Below are 21,208 nucleotides of genomic sequence, written 5' to 3' on the forward strand. Positions count from 1 at the left end.
ATAATGGCCTTGTTTGGGAGGAGAGATATTTCAGGTTGGGTTCCCAGAGAATAGACTTATTCTAAAGGTAGACATTACAATGAGGGAGGTTTACTAGGGAATGCTTTGGGGATCCACATCTATGGAAGGCGGAGAGGGTGGAAGCTGAGTGGGCAGAGGGAGAAGCTGAGCTTCTGTACTGTCTTAATGGACTACCTTAGCCAATTTTGCAGGAGTTCTGAGTATGGAGGAACCAGAGCCTTTCTTTTTTTTTTTTTTTTTTTTGGAACCAGAGCCTTTCATATGTTTATCAGCCACTGATCAGTCATCGGGTTGGGATGGCCTGGGAATGGGTATGACCCTGCCTAGGCAGTGCCCAAAGGGGCTGACAGCTGAGGGCTGTCTGTGTGGCAGTCCTAGCAATTAAGGTCCTCAGTGCTCTTTTTTTTTTTTTTTTTAAGATTTTATTTATTTATTCATGAGAGACATAGAAGGCAGAGACACAGGGAGAGGGAGAAGCAGGCTCCATGCAAGGAGCCTAATGGGGGACTCCATCTCAGAACCCAGGATCATGTCCCGGGCCAAAGGCAGGCACCCAATCACTGAGCCACCAGGCATCCCTCAACTACACAATTTTTAACAGTACTTTTCACATCTGGTAGGTGGTATATTCCAGGTAAACAAATATTTGAAAGCTTCTAAGTTCAGCCTTATAGGTGAACTTAGGTGATGGCTTATATTTTCAACTCTAAAACAGAACTTGGTTTTCTAATACCATTAGATTTTTCCTGTATGGACAAACGTAGGGACCTTTTCATGATTTCTTTAAAGATTTAAGCAGAACATTATTTTAGAAGATAACATGTTGACTGGATATTAACTTAGTAATTTAAAAGACTATGTCTTCTAGTCTTAGAATATGTTATTTATATGGAAATTGATGTTGGACCTGTGGATAAATTGTCCAGAGTTGAGCTTCTCTTCCTTTATGAGCCCTAAAGTACTTTTCTTTCCTTAGGCACAGCTCCAGATGTTCCGAGCTCAGTGGATGTTTGAACTTGCTCCAGGTGTAGGCTCTAGCAATTTAGAAACTCGGCCTTGCAGAGCAGCAAAAGGCTCTTTACTGAAAGCAGCAGACACCAAAGGAAAGCAAGAACTGGCAAAAGAAGAAAAGTTAAGTATTATGGACATTGTGACAAAGTAACTTTTTTAAAAATTGCACATGAAAATTTTCTCATGTGGTCGTTATAGTTATATTCTGGTGCCATTAGCACATAACTTATACAATTTTTCCTCATGTGCCAAAGTATGCCAGTGTGCCCATCCTTCACTACTACTTCTGGGTACTTTGGATGATACACTACTCCTCACGGTCTTCTTTCTAGAGGTTCAGTGTCTTCATGGAACTGTCTTTGGCAATTTATAGATCCCTAAGATTCATTTGGTGTCTAAAAGGTCAATGCCTCAGAGTTCATTAGCAGAAGCTCAAAAGGAGAAAAAACTTGTTTAAATGTTAACACCTTTGCAAAGGTCTTAATGCAGTGTTTTGTTATATTTTGAGTTGAACAAATGTATAATGATGTATTATTTCCTTATTCTGGAAAATTTTGAAAGTGCTCACACTGAAAAAAATTTGGAATGTTGACAAATTGTTTACCTCTTTTTAATATTACATGAAGTAGGCACAGCACATTTTCCATTTTTCCTGTTCAATAGAGGCTATCTTCTTACACAATTTCTTTACAAGCTATTTGCCATTAAATAATTGAAATTACCGTGATAACTATAAACTTCCATATTCATTTTAATTTTTATTTTGAAAATAATCACAGAAACGTAGATACAGGGAAGTCCTATGTTCATCCTTTCTCCTTCAGTGGTGACATCTTGCATAGCTACAGTGCAAGATCAAAAAATAAGAGAGACATTGGTACCATGCACAGAGCTTATTCAGACCTCCCAGATTTATAAACACTTTTTGTGTGTGTGTATAGAAATACTTCTGTGCAGTTTTATACATGTGTAGCTTCCTGTAACGAGCACCATGATCAAGATACAGAACTGTGGTAGCACTGAGGAGCTCCTTTCTACACCTTTATAATAACACTCTCCCATCCCCCACTCCCTGACCATTCCTAACCACTGGCAATCACTAATCTCTTCTCCATTCCTATAATTTTGATATTCAAAAACTGTTGCATAAATGGAATCACCCAGTATATATCCTTCTGACATGAGTGCTTTTCACTCAGCATGATTCCCGAGATCTATCCAGGTTTGTGTATAATAGTACTTTGTTCCTTTTTATTACTCAGTGGTACACAGTATGAGTGTACCCCAGTTTGATTATTCACCGGTTGATGGACATTTGGGTTGTTCCCAGTTTTTGGCTATTAATAGCGCTGCTATGAATTTTCATGTGCAGGTTTCTGCATGAATGTAAGTTTTCATTTCTCTGGCCCAAGAGTGCAATTGCTGGGTTGTATGGTAAGTGCCTGTTTGGTTAAAAGAAACCGCCCAGGTGTTTTTCAGGGTGGCTGCATCATTTTCTGGTCCCAGCAGCAGTGTATGAGTGGTCCAGCGTCTCCACAGCCTCGTCAGCCCTTGGTGTCATCATTCCTTTTTAGCTATTCTGATAGACATACGGTGATAGCTCATTGTGATCTTAATTTGTATTTCCCTAGTGGCTAATGATGTTGAGTATCTTTCCATGTGCTGTTTGCTACCTGTATCTCCTCTCTGTAAAATATGTTGTCTTCTCTATTTGCATTGCTTATGTTTGTTGAGTTTTGAGAGTTCTTCTAAATACAATCCTTTGTTGAGCAGGTGGCTTGTAAATTCTTTCTCTCAGCTTATAGCTTATAATTTTCATCCTCAGGGTATTTCATGGAGCAAAAGTTTTTAATGTTGATGAGATCCAGTTTATCACCTGTCCTTTTATGGATTATGCTTTGGGAATCCAGTATAAGAATTCTTTGCCCAGCCAAAGGTTCCCAATACTTTAAAAAAATTTTTTTTCCCTGAAAGTTTTATATTTAAGTCCATAATCCATCTTTGAGTTAATTTTTATGTAAGATGTGAGGTTTAGGTCACGGTTCATTACTTTGCCAATGGGTGTCCAGTTGTTCTGGCACTTTTGTTGGAAGGCTGGCCTGTCACACATACTCATTTTTAATACAGACTTTCAAAAATTGCATTTCACTATTTTTATAGGCTCGAGAACTCTTCCTAAAAGCAGTAGAAGAAGAACAGAATGGAGCTCTCTATGAAGGTAAAAAAACTCAGGGCCCAAGATCATATGGTCATGACATTTCTGAATAACAGCTGTTACTGAACAATTTTTTTTAAACTAGAATATATTTGGCATATAAACATCTGTCTCCCTGTATTTGAAATTGTTTTCTAACAAGTCAAAACTAAACATTGTATTTCTGTATAACCTATTCTCAAAATATATTGCTGTGGAACATCATCATGTTGGTCTACACTTAGGTTTTAGTATTTATTAATTCTTCATTATTAAAGTCTTAAAAATAATTTGTTTCTCATTTTTAAAATAGTGTATTTTTTGTGGGTGAAAATTACCTCAGAGGAGGGGAATATAAAGGATAGCTTCAGGAACATATACATATTTTCTAATTTACATTTTACACAAAGGAATACCCTTCAGCTTTAATTGTCTCTCTTAACCCATTAGAAATGCATAAACGATCAGAGCGATGGGGCATTTTACTGCATTAGATGTGTAAGTAGGCTTCCATTTTGTTGATAATAAAGCTAATAATTGGGGCATGGGAAAAATGCTTGTGCTTGAATCACTTGAAAATGCCCCCAAAATAACATTTTCAGGATTACCGCATTTTACTCTCAAGTTTCTTCTAGTGATATTTTTACTGAGATATTAAAAGAGCCCAAATGGTGAAATCCCTCCACAGTCTTCATTAGTTTGTGAGATTCCCATTTCCGTTTAGTGTACAATAATTCACCCAGAGTAATACAACACAGCAGAATATATTGAGTAGAGTCCATCTAAGGGAAGAAGAACTAGTCTGCTTCTGTAGTCTCAAGTTCTGTTGTATAGCTTTGTGAGAGAGATTACTAAATATCATAGCTCTAAACCACCTGGCCAGGAACTTTATAAGAAAATAAGTTTTAAAGGTTATGTAGCTAAATAATAGGCAGCTGGACTAAAGGAAAGTTGGATTTGAAGGTTAACTAAAACTCTATTCTACGTAGGAGGAAGTATTTGATTATCCTCAACTCTGCATCTTAGAAAGAAAAGGTTGCTTAAAAAATGTTTTTCTTGGAGCTATAGCAGTTGCATTTCCAAAGCCTGAAGAAAGCCATATGAGATCACTTCTAGCAGTACTTATGAGGTTGAGGGAAAAGGTGGGAAGGGCTAACAGCAAAGAGTGAAATATGACATCCATAAGCTGCCATAATGTGTTAGCTTTAGAAAAAAAGATTATTTCTGAGTAATAAGGCTTGGAAATAAGTTGTTCACTGAACTACTGTTGCATATAGAAAAAAGGAAATTTGGCTGTTTGTAAAGAAAGTTACCAAATTAATCCACAGTTACAGGTAATCAAAGGAAATGACAAAAATGTGTGGTCATAGCTAATTTAGCTTTATTTCTTCTTTTAGCCATCAAGTTTTATCGTAGGGCTATGCAACTTGTACCTGATATAGAGTTCAAGATTACTTATACCCGGTCTCCAGATGGTGATGGCGTTGGAAACAGCTAGTGCGTATATAATTCGATAGACAGTAATACATAGAGTTTGTTAAAGTTAAGCGTCTTTGCCCTGTTGACTCTTAACGTGATAAGAAGGTGGTGGTAATTCTGTTAAATTATATAGTCCTTAGTATAAAGACTTGTTTATAAGGTTGTAGAAATTTTTTTAGTTAGGGAAAATTTAAGATTAAAATATAGAAATGCACATTTTAAACAGATATAACAAAGATAAGGTAACACAAGTTTTTTTTTTTTTAAATAAAAGCAGTGATTATTGAAAGTAAATTAAAAGACACATTTCAGCTTTTGAAACCTATTTTAAAAAGTCAAACCTATTAAAATATAATTAGGTCAAAGTTGACAAAATGTTAATAGTGGTTGAAATTAGGTGATGGGTACATGGGGTTTCATCATTCTTTTTGATATGTTTGAAGCTATACTTTCAAAAAAAAATTTCAGTTTATTAAGAAAATGCTGAATTATAAGAAGACTTATTCTCTTAAGGTATCTGAGAGGACATTGTTAAGACTTTTTTTAAAAGCCCAGGTGCAGGATATAAGCCTTGTTTCTTTGGATAGATACCCCTTGCATCAAAATTATAAAGTGGCATTGATAGTTTTACATGGACAAAGATCAAGAGAACATATTTTGAAGCCAATACTTTTGAAGTTATTTGTGAGCCAATTGTATAAAAATGTTTTGGCTTAATCTCTCTACCTCCAAAAGCTTAATTATTTGGTATTAGAAGGGAGGAGAATCTTTGCCCATGAGAGAATGTCAGGTTAAAAATGAGCAATACATAGGAAAATAATGCTTTTAGTAATAAAATATTACCATTATGTTATGATATTACCTCTGTCATGAAATAATTAAGAAGTTACCTTTATGGATAATGTGCTCACTGCCAGTGTTTTTAAACCGCTTATGGTAATTAACACTCAAGCTTTGGATAGTAAAAACATCCCAATGAAGTCAGTCTTAATTGTCTCTTTGAATTTCAAGGCTAACAGTGTTTGTTGTTCACCAAATGAAATTTAACAGTGTGAGGTAGTTCAAACTCAAAATGAATCATTTGGGCTTTTTCTAAGCCCTCTTTATATTTAGGTGGCCATTTAGACCCAGCTCTTAGCCAGTTTTATGAGTAGATGCAGATGCTGTTAAGAAAGGCTGTATTAAAACGTGAAGGAAGCATTCCTTTTCTTTCCCATCTCTTGGTACAGCCCAGATGCAATAAAAGTTCTTGAAGGATACAGTTGTTTTTTTCTTATCAGATCTAATAATCCCTGAAAGTCTCTCTCCTGGTTTTGTTCTTGTTTTTTGCCTTCTCTGAAATGTTTGTAGAGTAGCCCTTGTGCCCATCTAGCCTCTGCCACATGTGCCTTTGTTATAGAATAATTAGCCCTTCCTGGTCTTTGGACCTCATCCTCATCTAAGCCTTTCTTGTAGGTCTGATTGCTTTTAAGGTTAATTTCAACAAAAATGGAAAGACGGTTTTTTGTTTTTTGTTTTTTAGAACTCTAAATTATACTCTGTTTAGATGATTGGTAGTTGATTTGTGGACCCCGCTAAGATTTTTAAATTACATATTTTCCTCTCTTAAGGTAGGGTGGTAAAGCACATCTGTTAGAAAACCCTTGGTAAGTAAGTACCACAGATGACATCTATATATTTTATTTTTATCCAATTAGAATGGATTATAGTCACATTAGTATGGAATATATTTACCTAAGTTTTTTAAAAATCATTTGAAATTATCTTTTTCACTAACTCAAGAAATCTCTATCTTAGAATAAAAGGGGCTAATTAAATCTCAACGCTTGTATCCAAAATTCTTGTTCTTTCTGGGTGAGAATGAAAATTGCTGAAGCTTTTTTCTTCAAAAGACTTGGTATGCTACACCTTGAAGCCAAATAAACTTTTATCAAATCAAAACAATGGTTAAGACAGTTTGCTTTTAGATGACTTTCTCTGAAGCAGATTTGAAAGTACTATGAAAAATCAGTTTCTAAGCTCTGTGTTTGTGGACTTAATTTATTCCCCTCCTCCTTTTTCAGCATGGAAGATAATGATGATGACAGCAAGATGGCAGACCTCTTGTCATGCTTCCAGCAGCAGCTCACGTTTCAGGAGTCTATGCTCAAACTGTGTCAGCCTGAGCTGGAAAACAATCAGACTCACATATCAGGTATGAGTTCATGGTTGTTATAACTCAGTGAGGCACACTTTCACTTTAGATTTAAGTTTTCCAAATTTACAAGGCCAGAAAACTTGCCAGGCGATTGCTCTAGTTCAAAGTATGTTGGGAGAGCTAGTTATAATTACTGTTTGCATATACTAACAAGCTTTTCAAAATCTGAAGTAGAAAGGAGTTTATAGTTCAGGTCAAGGATGCCCTACTTTATTCAGTGAAGATATAAAAGGGTGTCTGTGTTGTTGAAGCAGCCCAAGAAAATTAAAGGAATACTGGTGTCATCAGGCATTTCAGCCTGAGATAGGCTGCATGTTTAAAAATGAATGTTTTGAGCTACCCCTGGGTGGCTCAGTCAGTTACACATTCCAACTCTTGGTTTTGGCTCAGGTCATGATCTCAGGTTGCGAGATCGAACCCCGTGTTGGGCTCTGTGCTCATTGTAGAGTCTACTTGAGTGTTTGTTTTTTGTTTTTTTAAAGATTTTGTTTATTTATTCATGAGAGACACAGAGAGAGGGAGGCAGAGACATAGGCAGAGGGAGAAACAGGCTTCATGCAGGGAGCCCGATGCAGGACTTGATCCCCGGACTCCAGGTTCACACCCTGGCCGAAGGTAGGCGCTAAACCGGTGAGCCACCCAGGCGTCCCGTAAAATGATCTTTTGAAGGAGAGGGTGCTTTATAAAAGTAGCTTTTGATATGTTCTGTACGGAAAATTTCAAAACATTTGTGTATTGATGTTAGAAACCATTGTTACTTTTTAGATAATTAAATACACTCACATATAGCTCTGAGCAATACTGAGGGTGTGATTCACAGATGTCTGGGAATACCTGAAGCTACCTGCTCGGAGAAGATGGTAGAATAATCTAGGAGAGTTGCTGAAGGGATGATTTTCTTTTGCAGTGCTGCCAATGGAGGTCCTGATGTACATCTTCCGCTGGGTGGTGTCCAGTGACTTGGACCTCAGATCATTAGAGCAGTTGTCGCAGGTGTGCAGAGGATTCTATATCTGTGCCAGGTACTTCATCTTTTTAAAACAACTCTGGCAGTAGTGAAAAAAGAATTATGGTCTTTTGCCAATTTTGATTAAAAACTTGATTGATGATATTCTGAGTAAAAACTTAAAATGAACAGTTTTACCTAAAGTGTATTTCTGTGATTTTGCCAAACCCCTTAGCCCTTAAAGGCTAGAATGCACCAAGTTTCCAGGGTATAGAATGTTCTGCAGAACAGGTGTAGTCACACATACTACTACCATAGGGTAGTTTGCATGCCAGCCTAGCTGATTTGGAAAAATAATTGTGCTAGGAAAATAAACTCAAGTCATCTTCACAATGACTCTAAACCCATTAAGTGGTAATGATTTAAATTTAGATTGCACTAGAATTTTCTTTTGGCCCATTAAAGGTTAACCTATACTTTTAAAATATTGCTGTGTGAAGAATAATCATAATTGAGTATAAAATTGTTGGAGACTAATAATCTTTCATGAATATTCTTTTTTTTTCTTTCATGAATATTCTACATAAAAATATATACTTTGTCCTTAGCATCTAGAAATTTTTTATAACTTCAGTTCTTAAAATTCAGTATTCTTAAACAACCTGATTTTATTCGGAGTCTTGTATTTTGGATAAGATATTTGAATTGGCTGATGGCTTTGTTTTTTGGTGAGTCTATGTGCTATTCTCTTTAACAAAGACTTACTAATCACCAGGTACATTTCAGTTTTAAAATTGGAGTCTCTAGAACCCTTATTCCAATAACTTTTAAAATGTGATTATCCAGAGGGAATTTCTTAAGAATGCAAATTTTCAGGGATAAAACTTCCATGTGCTTTCATAAAATAAAAGTAATTGTAAAAAGAAAAAAACTGAGGAGGTGGCTAATCCTTTTTTTGCAGCCCAGCTCAGACACAAGTAGTTTTCATAGCTTTAAAACTGAATATTTCAGGTTATAGATAGGGTTAAAAATATTTTGAGCTTTATCAGAATCCTGTTAATATTCATTACATCTTTTGCTTAGTTTTCTACACTAATAATAGTCTCATTGGTGCTACCTTAGAAAAATAGATCTCCAGTCTGACCATTTCACCCTTCTCCAAGGACCCTTCCTATTGTACCCCTTGTTACACCCGGCCTGGGTTATGGCAGTAGTCTGCTTCCACTCATATACTCCTAGAGCATATTTTCCAGACCACCAGAGTGATCTTTTAAGAGCATGAGTCATCCTTAGAGCTTTTCAGTGGTATCCATCTCACCCAGATTAGCTTATAAACCCCTCCCTGCCCTGCCCCTCACTGCCTCTCCAATCATGTAGCCTGTTAACTTGGCTTAGTTTGCTGCACCAGTCACACTCCCACCCAGAGCCGTTCCCTTGGCTGTGGTTCTGCCTCAGTTCTTTCGGCTGCTGTATCTGAAATAGTCTGTCTTTTCCCCACTGCAGTTGTCCTTTTCTGTTTACTCTGCTTTGTTTGTTTCACTATCTGAAACTTTTCTCTTTGTTAATTCTTGGTTTTGTTTGCTTTCCCACAAGTGAAAGAGCAGGGCTTTTTGCCTTGTCTGTCTGTCTCCAGAGCCCTGGCCAGTGCCTTGCAGGTGCTCAACAGATTTTTACTAAATAGAAGACGATGGCTGATAGCAGAAATATTTCTGCATTTAGGGACTTAACCTTTTTTATAAATTGGTGTTCTGCTTTTATTACCTAGAGACCCTGAAATATGGCGTTTGGCCTGCTTGAAAGTTTGGGGCAGAAGCTGTATTAAACTTGTTCCATACACATCCTGGAGAGAGATGTTTTTAGAAAGGCCCCGTGTTCGGTTTGATGGTAAGTTGAACTCTTTAGAACTCAGGAGAAATAGTGGTCTTTCATGCTGATTTTGATAAATACACAATCTTATTTTTCTGTGACACACCTAAATACTCTGATCATACTTAAAGGAAACCACAATAAAAATAAAGCTGGAAACATGTTAGCTGATTTTAACTGTAAAAATTTAATTTATATTCCTACTTAAAAAAATTTTTTTTTTTCTTTTTTATAGGAGTGTATATCAGTAAAACGACATATATTCGTCAAGGGGAACAGTCTCTTGATGGTTTCTATAGAGCCTGGCACCAAGTGGAATATTACAGGTACAACTGTAGTAAACTGAGTGAGTGAAAAATTCTCTCTCTCCAAGTATTAATTCATTAGTTACCGGGCAGCTGTTCTTTGTGGCCTTTATATTTATCCACAGAATGACCCTCAGTATTTTTATCCAGTTTTGTAACAGGAACTGCACTCAGAGAACCGATAAGTTAATACAAATTGTTGAATTCCTCCTAGCCTCTAAATCTGAGAATCACTTTGTTTTAGAGCTCTTAGTATTTTGCTGTTGGTGGGACTCATTTGCCTTTTCAGCTAGCTTGTGCTATATCATTCAGCTTTACTGTCCTTGAGAAATCAGTAGACATTAACTACTGTGTATGATCATTAGATCTCACTTTTCACATTAATTAGTACTTTAGGAAAAAATGCACACAGCTATCATAGGGGTGTATTTATTTTTATTCAGGAGTAAAACTGAAAGTTCAGCACCTCCCTCTAAGAAGTATAAAAGAATGCCTTTACTTCTTTTTTGCTGGCCCCACAGGTTGCCAGTTATGTTTGTTTTAATGATGTTTTGCCAGTTTTTTGGCCATTGTACTTCTGATTTGATTTCACAGCAATGAACAGGTTTAGGTGCCAGGAAATAAGGACATGTTTTATACTTTGTGTGTGTGTGGTGTTTTTTTGGTGTTCTTTTTCTTTTTACACAGGTACATAAGATTCTTCCCTGATGGCCATGTGATGGTGTTGACAACCCCTGAAGAGCCTCAGTCCATTGTTCCTCGTTTAAGAACTAGGAATACCAGGTAGTATTTTTCTCTAGTTTTCTTCCAGTTCACATTTTATATGGTTACTTGGAGGTTAATGTAATCCAGTGCTTCCTTAGCTTAGTATCAGATGATTAAAACAGCACTCAGCAGGGGCCTTTGTGAAAAATACCAGTTCCTGGCCCTCTCTCCCTAGGTATAATTTTCGGTAGATCTTGGGAGCCTTAGCAAGCTAGGTTTACTCACATCCCAACTGATTCTTCTCAGGCAGTTGAGTAACCACTGTTAGAACCCATTATTTCTTAAATGATTTAAATACATGATTAATAGACTTGGTCTTTAATTGTATTTTTTAATTTTTAGAACTGATGCAATTCTACTGGGTCATTATCGCTTGTCTCAAGATACAGACAATCAGACCAAAGTATTTGCTGTAATAACTAAGAAAAAAGAAGAGGTGAGTATGCAAGTGGAATTAGAGTTCTCTTTTTATTTTAGTACCTTACTCATTCAGACACTCTTGATTTGAAAGGATAAGAAAATACTGTTTCATAATGTATACTGTTACACAAAATGTTTGTTTACTTACAGCATTTCTCTGAAGAGAGCTGGAGGGTTTTCTAAAATGTGGGGGTTTTTTTAGTTGGATCACTTTGTTTTTCTCTAAATGATTTCCTTTTCTGGTCTTTTTTACATTAGAAAATGAAAAGCCAAAATATGCTATGAAATAACTAGTAAAACTATACCTGAATATGGTTTTTTTTAGCGATTCTTGTTTTGAATCATAAGGGATTTCTTTCATAAGTTAGCCCATATAGATAATTTTTTCTCAAGAATACTCTTAACAGAGAATTTTAATTTCTACTGGAAATAAGCTAAAGTAAGATAATTTTCTTCTTCTTCTTCTTAGAAAAGGGGGAAAAATGCCAAGCAAATATTGTTGAATTACTACATTCTAGAGTATTTTTAACTAACACATTGAGGGGGCCTAATTTTTTTCACAACTTTTCTCTATATGCATTTTTTAATCCTGGTTTTAAAAATGTATATCCAAGAGTCAGTTGTGATGGAGTTGGAATAAATACTTGCCTAATGCTTTTATAATTAATACAGTTTTTAGAGTTTTCCTTAGATCCGCCTCTCTTCCCTGGCATCATGTGTCAGGATAGTTAGGGCAGAGTTTCATCTGAGTCCCTTGCTAGTTTCCTTGCCTACTTCTGATATGCTCTAGTTACCTGGGGCAGCAGTCTGAGGGGCGAGAGGTAGCTGCTATGGCTGTGACCTTGGCCATGAGTTTCGGGGAGTTGTGAGGCCCTTGTTTTTTAGATCTTGTAAAAGAGTTTAGGAACTCTTACATTGAGTACCAGTTTTCTCTTCAGAGTATGATACAGTGAAGCCATGTATACTATGGACATTCTTGTGTTGTTAGCAATAGTATTTGCAAAAGTGTGATTCAAAAATGAGTGTCGTCCACATCTGTTTCTTCATTGACTCTTTTACCATTACCACAAAAGATAAGTTGTACTCCATGCTTCTTCTACATCTTTCACCAATTTATCACTTTGTCTCTTTAAAAATTCCCATATTTTCAGTTGAAGGAAATGCTAGGCTTACATGGAGAAGACAGAAGTTTTCATTTCCAACTCTGAAACTACTGTGTAATTTTAATTTGTTTAATCTCCTGGTGTCTTCAGTCTTTCAGCCGTTAAATAGCAATGTACCATCTTATTTATTTATTTATTTATTTATTTACTTACTTACTTACTTACTTACTTACTTATTTACTTACTTAAAGATTTTATTTATTTATTCATGAGAGACACACATAGAGAGAAAGAGGCACAGACACAGGCAGAGGGAGAAGCAGGCTACATGCAGGGAGCCGGATGTGGGACTTGATCCTGGGTCTCCAGGATCAGGCCCTGGGCTGAAGGCAGCACTAAACCGCTGAGCCACCGGGGCTGCTGTACAATCATATTTAACACTTAGGGTTATTATGTTGATTAACTGAGATGATGATGGAGAGAAAAACCTTATTTTTAGAGTGCTTAACATTTTTCAGGGCACTCATATACCTTCTCATTTGATACCCAAGATCCCTGTACCATGTGCAGTTATTATGTTACTCTTAGTATCACTCTTACATATAAATACTATAGGAACATATTATGTATCAATGAGGGGAGGTTTCATTATAGCTCATACACTTTCTCTTTTATAGAAACCACTTGACTATAAATACAGATACTTCCGTCGTGTCCCTGTACAAGAAGCAGATCAGAGTTTCCATGTGGGGCTCCAGCTGTGTTCCAGTGGCCACCAGAGATTCAACAAACTCATCTGGATACATCATTCTTGTCATGTTACTTACAAGTAGGTGAATATCATACAAATACCAAAGTTGCAGAATAAATGTGTACTTCCTGTCAGGCTTAGAAAACTCTGATAGGTTTTAAAGTCCTCTAAGTCAACATTATATTATAAAACATTATGTTCCATAACATTACATTACAAAGTATAATTAAATGGTACTGCTACTATAGATGCCTCCAGAGTTTGCTGTGCTTTATGTAGAGAGCTGCCAGCATGATAATGGTGCCAGGGAGAGGTTCCTGGCCAATGACAGTCTTTTCGGTAAGGGTATTATTCTGTCAGGCACCAAAAGAGTGGACCAGGAGGTGGAACTCTCCCCAGTGCCCATAGGAATAGGAATGGGAATGGGTGCCACCACTTTGGAAGTGAAAGCAGCACTCTGTGAGCAGAATGGTACTCAGTCCACCTCTAAGCCGTCTATACATTACCTACTCATTAGCTTAAGGCCCTTTTAAAACATCAAATCTTTTTTCTTCTCCTGTGTTTCACTCTTACCAATTTTTTTTTTTTTTTTTTTTTACTTTTACTTTATTTCCAGTTTCCATAATCCTCTGGGATTATGCACTGATTCTAATAAAATTGTAGCTAAGAGAGTAAGTCTTCTAAAAAGATGTCATGTGTTCCAAAGCCAAATCTATTAGGGGGTTTCTATTTAAAGCTCTTTGTGTTAGGATTTACCTGTAAGGAGTAATTAAGGAACAGAAGAATGTGAGAGAGAAAGGAGCAATATAGAAGTAAGTAAAACATCAATTTATGTGAATAGTGAGATTTGCTGTTGTTAGATTTGAAAAAATGTTGTGTGTAGTCAAGGTCTCTCAGTTCCAAAATTGAATCTAAAATTCTGAGAGACAAGTTTTGAAGTCACCTTCTATTAACCTACTTCACAACCTCGACCACTGGGTTGCAAACTTCCTGCCTCCTGTTTCCACCCTTTGTCCTCTTGTATGGAGGGTCCTGAGAACTGAGAAAGTATTTTTCTTTCTTTTCATTCTTAACTTACCAGTCGTATATCTCCTTTTTGCTTCTCTCAGTGAATATGCAGTGGAATGTTTTTTTTTATTCTCAAGAAAGACACCAAACTCAGGGAGTACCAAAGAAATAGAAAACATCATGCTTTAAGAGAAAAAAGGACATTATAATAGGTGTCTTTTGTAACTGCTAACAGTGACATTGACTTCCTTATTGTATTTATAAAGTCGCTTGAATTTTCTGCCTTTGTTTATTTTTCCCTTTTAGGGAACAAAAATAAAAGACTGTAGTAGTATTACTTGTCATCTGCTTCCACTCCCTCCCAACTGGGATGATGCTGTTGATCAGTGCAAATATTAAGTCATCAAATTCTATTCCAGGATAATAATTCTTCCTAAATTACATTTTAATGAAATCCTTAAAATGTTTGTAGCCTTTTACTTAGAATTTTTAAGGAATCTGTTCAAAGGACATAATCAAAAATATTACATTATTTTTAATTACCAAACCTAAATCTCCAACAGAAAGGGAATTATTAAGGAAATTGTGATACAGGCAGACAGTGAAATATTATGCAGGCACTAGAAAGGGCTTCTGAAGAGTATTTAATAATGTGATGAAATGCATATGTCAGAATGGTAAATGAAAAGCAGGATTACTGACTTCTTTCTGATCAGTAGATTATTAGTAGTTACGTTTCTGGGGAATCAGAAATTATATGCAGATTTTTAACTGTGGGAGTTTGGCACCCAACCCTTATGTTGTTCAAGGGTCAACCATACCTCATATTGTTATGTCTACGTGGTAGAATGAGGAGTGATTTTTCTTTGTACTTTTCTAAATTTTTCAAGTTTTTTACAGTATGCTTGTCAAATAACAAAAATTTAACCAAGTAAATTTTTAAGATCTAATTGGATTTATTAAATGCGTGAATGGGGGTGCTCTGAGGAGTTGGACAAAATGGAAGGTTTTAATAAAAGAAGAGTGGGGCAAGAAGGTTATTAGCAAAAGAAAAGGATTGTTTCAGGCAAAGACACTTCCCTTAGAAGGAAGAGCAGAGCATCTATGCAGACTCCTCCTCTTCCTTTGAGGGGTGGGAGAGGGCTCAGGTGGGTACCCATCAATAAATTTCTGACTTACCAGTTAAGACTGCATTTCTGGGGGAGGTTGAAACTGCAATTAAATTATATATTAAGCCCTGGTTTGGGAACTCATTCTGAGTGATGCCATTTGGGACCTGTGGTTTTCTTTTTAACAGTTCCTCCTTTTTATTAGACTCTCAGCCTAACTGAGAGATGTGACCAAAATTTAAGGCATTACACTAACCCTCAATTACCCTTTTGTAGTTCTCACAGCTTTCGTTGTTCTTTGTGTGGTTCCTGTAGGTCATGATGCTTTTCCTTAATCTCTGTGATATATATAGATCACAACAACAGGTTTATGTTCCAGACTTAAATCATTTGGTGATTAGTGACAGTGAACATACATTTAAAGCTTTTCAGAGAATATAATTTACCAAAGAGAATACTATTACCATAGATTGTTATTACTATTAGGATAATTCCCGATAGTTGGAGTATACTTTAGAGCCATGGTCCCCAAGACCCAACCAAACCAATCAAAAATAAATAGTCAAAAAAGGATTCTGCTGAAGGAGTCATCTTTTTAAGCCCAGTGCCTTGCTCAGTGATCTTCTATAATTGAGTTCTAACTTCCCCATAAGTGTTAAATCCAAGCATACGAGGTGGTATTGGCCACAACACAGACAATCCACCTCCTTGCTCAGCTAAAAGATAATCAAGGACAACTTTGGCTGCAGAGTCTTAGGATCTTTGTTGTGCTACTATTGCTTTAGCAGCAGACTTTGCAGTAATTTTCAGAATTGATCATAGCCTCATTTATTTGTATCCCTAACCAGGGAAATAGAGACCTATGAAAAAGAGTGAATCTGAATCATGAATGTCTCCTTTTTAATTCCAACAATGTAAATTTAGGAGAGTCAACCAAAGAGATCCCTTATTTTGCTTAGAGGCACAGTTTGATCTTCTCCTAGCCTGAAATAAAAGGTGGTTTTAAATTCCAGAGGTTATACCCCCTACCCCCTCCCTTAGCCTGGGAGATACAGATGAGGGTGTTGTCTTTCCAGGGCAAGGCCAGAGTGAAGGAAAGGAAAAGGAGAAAGAGGTTTACGTTTAGTTAGCGAATGAAGTCTCCATCCATCATTTGGGGTGGAATCAGCCTGCCTCTCTGTCAGCTACTTCTCTTCCTCATCAGTTTGATGTGGAGGTCTCTAGCATCTGTACAGGACCAGGTGGAGCCTTCTCTGTATGCTGTGTACCCAAGGCTTAATGGTTTTTAGTTTTGCAGCAGTGTCAGTGGTCAGGAGCACCTGCTAAGGTCTTTTTTCCAGTGGGGCTGGAGGGTGATTTTCCTCTGGTGACGTTTATACACTCACCAAATTCTGTGACTAACAGGTTTCTTTGAATTGGGATCCAGGAAAGCTTCTTGAATCTGTGGTTGACACAGGCCTGAGCATAAGACATTAGAGATTTATAGTAGCTCGTCGTCATACAAGCATGAGGCAACAAGAGACCAGAAGGTTGTGTACCTTCTTTATGTGATAGAATTCCAAGAAGTTTATAGGGTTTTTGTTGGGCTCAAATGATTTGTCCAGTGAAATGGCTGCCTTGATCACTGGAGATAGTGGAAATTATACCCTAAGTGGGAAACATATTCTTAAAGTTTGGTTGATTGGTTGGTATTTCCTGTGAGGGCATCAGTCATACAACAAGGGAAATCTCAACCCATCTAGAAAACACACATACAATAACAAGAACCTAATGATAAGCCACACTAAGTGGCAGGCAGTTGATTGAAGTCCAGCTCCAAGTGTTCAGAGGGTCCAGAGGACCGAGCTTTGAGGCCCCCGGGAACAAAAATAGGTTTTTAGGTGTGGGGAGGTGATTGGTGGTGACCAAATAGGTCACACATTGCTGGTAGACTGTTTTTGTCATTTTAAAGAAGTCTATCAATGTCTGTTTATAACTTGAGTCTTTGTAAATGTGCTATGGTGGGTGAAGGAATACAAAAATTAAAATATGGGATTTGCTAGAGAGCCAGGAAGAATTGGGCTGTCTTAGGTTTCTATAACCTCAAGTGTGTGTTTAATTTGCGGTCAATGCTCACTCATTTCAGTGTCTTCAGTTTAGAAGCAGGCTGTTGCCATGTTACAAGGACATCAGGATGGCAAGCCTGGTGATCAGGGGCCATTTTTATGGAAGCAGAGTGGACTTTCTATATAAGTGCCACAAAGAAGGCTTAGTATTAACTTAGTTGGCAGTGCTTCCCTGGTAATTTGCATAGTTGAATAAGCCTCATTAGTTTAACAAGTCCTTTGGAAGTTTGTCAAAAATTTTTCAAAAAGGTTTAAAAGTGCTTTAAAAGCACTTGCCTAATAAGTAAGATTACAGATCATTATGAAACTGCAGTCTTATCAAAAGCAGACCAATGTCCAAGAAAACTTTGTTTTTTTAACAAAGCAAAAGCCAGATTCTACAACCTCTTTTTTCTACATTCCCATTTAGTCCCTTTTTTCCTTTTAAACAACATAGACTCTCTTTCTCCTCAACAAAAAATACATCTCTATTTCTCATACTTTATTTTATGAAAAGCACATCCTGCTTTTTTGGCATACAAAGGTCTTTTTCCCTTATTACTTTTATTTTTTTATTTTTAAAATTTTTTAAAAATTAATTTTTTTCTTATTTTAGTAGCTTTAATGACATATGAAATAGAATTCTTAACCTTTAGAAGCTTGGGATCCCTGGGTGGCGCAGCGGTTTGGCGCCTGCCTTTGGCCCAGGGCGCGATCCTGGAGACCCGGGATCGAATCCCACGTCGGGCTCCCGGTGCATGGAGCCTGCTTCTCCCTCTGCCTGTGTCTCTGCCTCTCTCTCTCTCTCTCTCTCTCTGTGACTATCATAAATAAAATTTAAAAAAAAAAAAAAAAAAAAAAAAAAAAAACCTTTAGAAGCTTTAATTTCTAGTGAAAACTAAGAAGTAAGCAATTGTGAACTTTTACACTAGCATTTTTTTAAATGTGTGTATTTGTGAATACATTATAAAATTTCTAGAAGCCTGTACTGTTTTACATTTTTTCTCTGTAATATGAAGCCAAAAGTTTACTAATTAATGTTTTTAGTACTTTATCTTATTTGGAAAAGATCTAGGTATTTATTGGATTTAACTTTATTCATCATTTTAAAACTTTAAGATTTTAGATTATCAAAAAACAAAAAGGCCTGGGAAAACTAAGTAGACATAATTATTGCTGAAAAGCTTATTTCTAAACTTTTGTTTTGCTTACCTGTTTTCTTGAGTGATGTTTAGATTACCTACAGACACTTTATTAAACATTAGACAAATTCAGCCATTACCCTAAGCTATTATTTTTTGTGTGGACATATCTAATAAGAGAATATGAATTTATATGGCTAGTAAACTAAGGTAGATTAAGTTTTATATTTAATGTTAATAACTAAAAACATGTCTGTTTTAATTAAACCATCAACCATAATCTAGCTTTTATATCAAATATTTTCTGGATCACATTCTTTTTTTTTTCCTTCATTTGTTTTTATTGAAGTTTGATTTCCCAACATATAGCATAACACCCAGTGCTCATCCCATCAAGTGCCCTCCTCAGTGCCCATCACCCAGGTACCCCAACCCCCCACTCACCTCCCCTCCTGCAACCCTTTGTTTGATTCTCAGAGTTAAGAGTCTCTCATGGTTTGTCTCCCTCTCTAATTTTTCCCACTCAATACCCCTTCTTTCCCTTCTAGTCTCTTTAACTATTTCTTATATTACCCATATGAGTGAATTCATATGATGATTGTCCTCCTCCGAGTGACATATTTTACTCAGCATAATACCCTTCAGTTCCATCCACGTCGAAGCAAATGGTGGGTATTCATCCTTTCTGATGGCTGAGTAATATTTCATTGTGTGTTTCATACACACACACACACACACACACCACATTTTCTTTGTCCATTCATCTGCCAAAGGACATCGAGGCTCCTTCCACACTTGGCTATTGTGGACATTGCTGCTATGAACATTGGGGTGCAGGTGTCCTGGCATTTTACTGCATCTGTATCTTTGGGGCAAATCCCCAACAGTGCAATTGCTGGGTCGTAGGGCAGGTCTATTTTTAACTCTTTGAGGAACCTCCACACAGTTTTCCACAGTGGCTGCACCAGTTCACATTCCCACCAACAGTGCAAGAGGGTTCCCCTTTTTCAACATCCTCTCCAGCATTTGTTGTTGCCTGTCTTGTTAATTTTTGCCATTCTCACTGGTGTGAGGTGGTATCTCATTGTGGTTTTGATTTGTATTTCCCTGATGGCAAGTGATGCGGAGCATTTTCTCATGTGCTTGTTGGCCATGTCTGTGTCTTCTTTGGTGAAATGTCTGCTTATGTCTTCTGCCCATTTCATGATTGGATGGTTTGTTTCTTGGGTGTTGAGTGTATAAGTTCTTTATAGATCTTGAATACTAGCCCTTTATCTGATATGTCATTTGCAAATATCTTCTCCCATTCTGTAGGTTGTCTTTTAGTTTTGTTGACTGTTTCTTTTGCTGTGCAGAAGCTTTTTATGCTGATGAAGATCCAGTAGTTCATTTTTGCTTTTGTATCCTTTGCCTTCATAGATGTATGTTGCAAGAAGTTGCTGTGGCCAAGTTCAAAAAGGGTGTTGCCTGTGTTCTCCTTTAGCAGTTTGATGGATTCTTGTCTCACATTTAGATCTTTCAACCATTTGAGTGTATCTTTGTATATGGTGTAAGAGAATGGTCTAGTTTCATTCTTCTGCATGTGGCTGTCCAATTTTCTCAGCACCTTTATTGAAGAGACTGTCCTTTTTCCAATGGATAGTCTTTCCTGCTTTGTCAAATATTAGTTGACCATAGAATTGAGACTCCATTTCTGGGTTCTCCATTCTGTTCCATTGATCTATGTGTCTGTTTTTATGCCAGTACCACACTGTCTTGATGATCGATCACAGCTTTGTAATACAACTTGAAATCTGGCATTGTGATGCCCCGCCATTGGTTTTCTTTTTCAATATTCCTCTGGCTATTTGGGGTCTTTTCTGATTCCATACAAATCTTAATATTATTTGTCCCAACTCTGTGAAGTCTGTGGTATTTTGATGGGGATTGCATTGAACATGTAAATTGCCCTGGGTAGCATAGACATTTTCACAATATTTATTCTTCCAATCCATGAGCATAGAATGTTTTTCTATCTCTTTGTGTCTTCCTCAATTTCTTTCAGAAGTGTTCTGTAGTTTTTTGGGGCATAGATTCTTTACCTCTATGGTTAGGTTTATTCCTAGGTATCTTAACGGTTTTGGGTGCAATTGTAAATGGAATTGATTCCTTAATTTCTCTTTCTTCAGTCTCATTGTTAGTGTATAGAAATGCAGCTGATTTCTGTACATTGATTTTGTATCCTGCCACATTGCCGAATTGCTCTATGAGTCTAGCAATCTTGGGGTGGAGTATTTTGGGTTTTCTATATACAGTATTATGTCATCTACAAAGAGGGAGAGTTTGACTTCTTCTTTGCCAATTTGAATGCCTTTTATTTCTTTCTGTTGTCTGACTGCTGAGGCTAGGACTTCTAGTACTATGTTGAATAGCAGTGGTGAGAGTGGACATCCCTATCGTGTTCCTGATCTTAGGGGAAAGGCTCTCAGTTTTTCCCCATTGAGAATGATATTTGCTGTGAGCTTTTCATCTTAAAACCAATATGATGGCTTCATCAGGATAAAATAGCTTTTAAGATATTGAGGAATATCCCCTCTATCCCTGCATTTAAAGAGTTTTAATCAGGAATGGATGCTGTATTTTGTCAGATGCTTTCTCTGCCTCTATTGAGAGGATCATATGGCTTGTCTTTTCTCTTGTTGATGTGATCTGTCACGTTGATTGTTTTGTAAGTGTTGAACCACCCTTGCATTCTGGGGATAAATCCCACTTGGTCATGGTGAATAACCCTCTTAATGTACTCTTGGATCCTATTGGCTAGTATCTCG

General features: G+C 36.9%; 1 protein-coding gene across 2 annotated transcripts in view; it reads left to right on the top strand.

Moving 5' to 3' along the window:
• Positions 1 to 21,208, top strand: part of FBXO9 (F-box protein 9) — a 46,673-nt gene that overhangs the window by 18,322 nt on the left and 7,143 nt on the right. Inside the window, exons 3-12 of one of the 2 annotated variants that reach the window (XM_072734015.1) lie at positions 998 to 1,151; positions 3,191 to 3,250; positions 4,624 to 4,723; positions 6,769 to 6,899; positions 7,810 to 7,924; positions 9,614 to 9,732; positions 9,950 to 10,040; positions 10,707 to 10,802; positions 11,127 to 11,220; positions 12,985 to 13,140. In XM_072734015.1, the coding sequence (XP_072590116.1) occupies positions 998 to 1,151; positions 3,191 to 3,250; positions 4,624 to 4,723; positions 6,769 to 6,899; positions 7,810 to 7,924; positions 9,614 to 9,732; positions 9,950 to 10,040; positions 10,707 to 10,802; positions 11,127 to 11,220; positions 12,985 to 13,140 (1,116 nt within the window). The remainder of the gene's footprint in view (positions 1 to 997; positions 1,152 to 3,190; positions 3,251 to 4,623; positions 4,724 to 6,768; positions 6,900 to 7,809; positions 7,925 to 9,613; positions 9,733 to 9,949; positions 10,041 to 10,706; positions 10,803 to 11,126; positions 11,221 to 12,984; positions 13,141 to 21,208) is intronic. The other variant, XM_072734010.1, reaches the window with a different exon arrangement.

This window comes from Vulpes vulpes, chromosome 1 (genome assembly GCF_048418805.1).
Source record: "Vulpes vulpes isolate BD-2025 chromosome 1, VulVul3, whole genome shotgun sequence".
Taxonomy (NCBI): Eukaryota; Metazoa; Chordata; class Mammalia; order Carnivora; family Canidae; genus Vulpes; species Vulpes vulpes.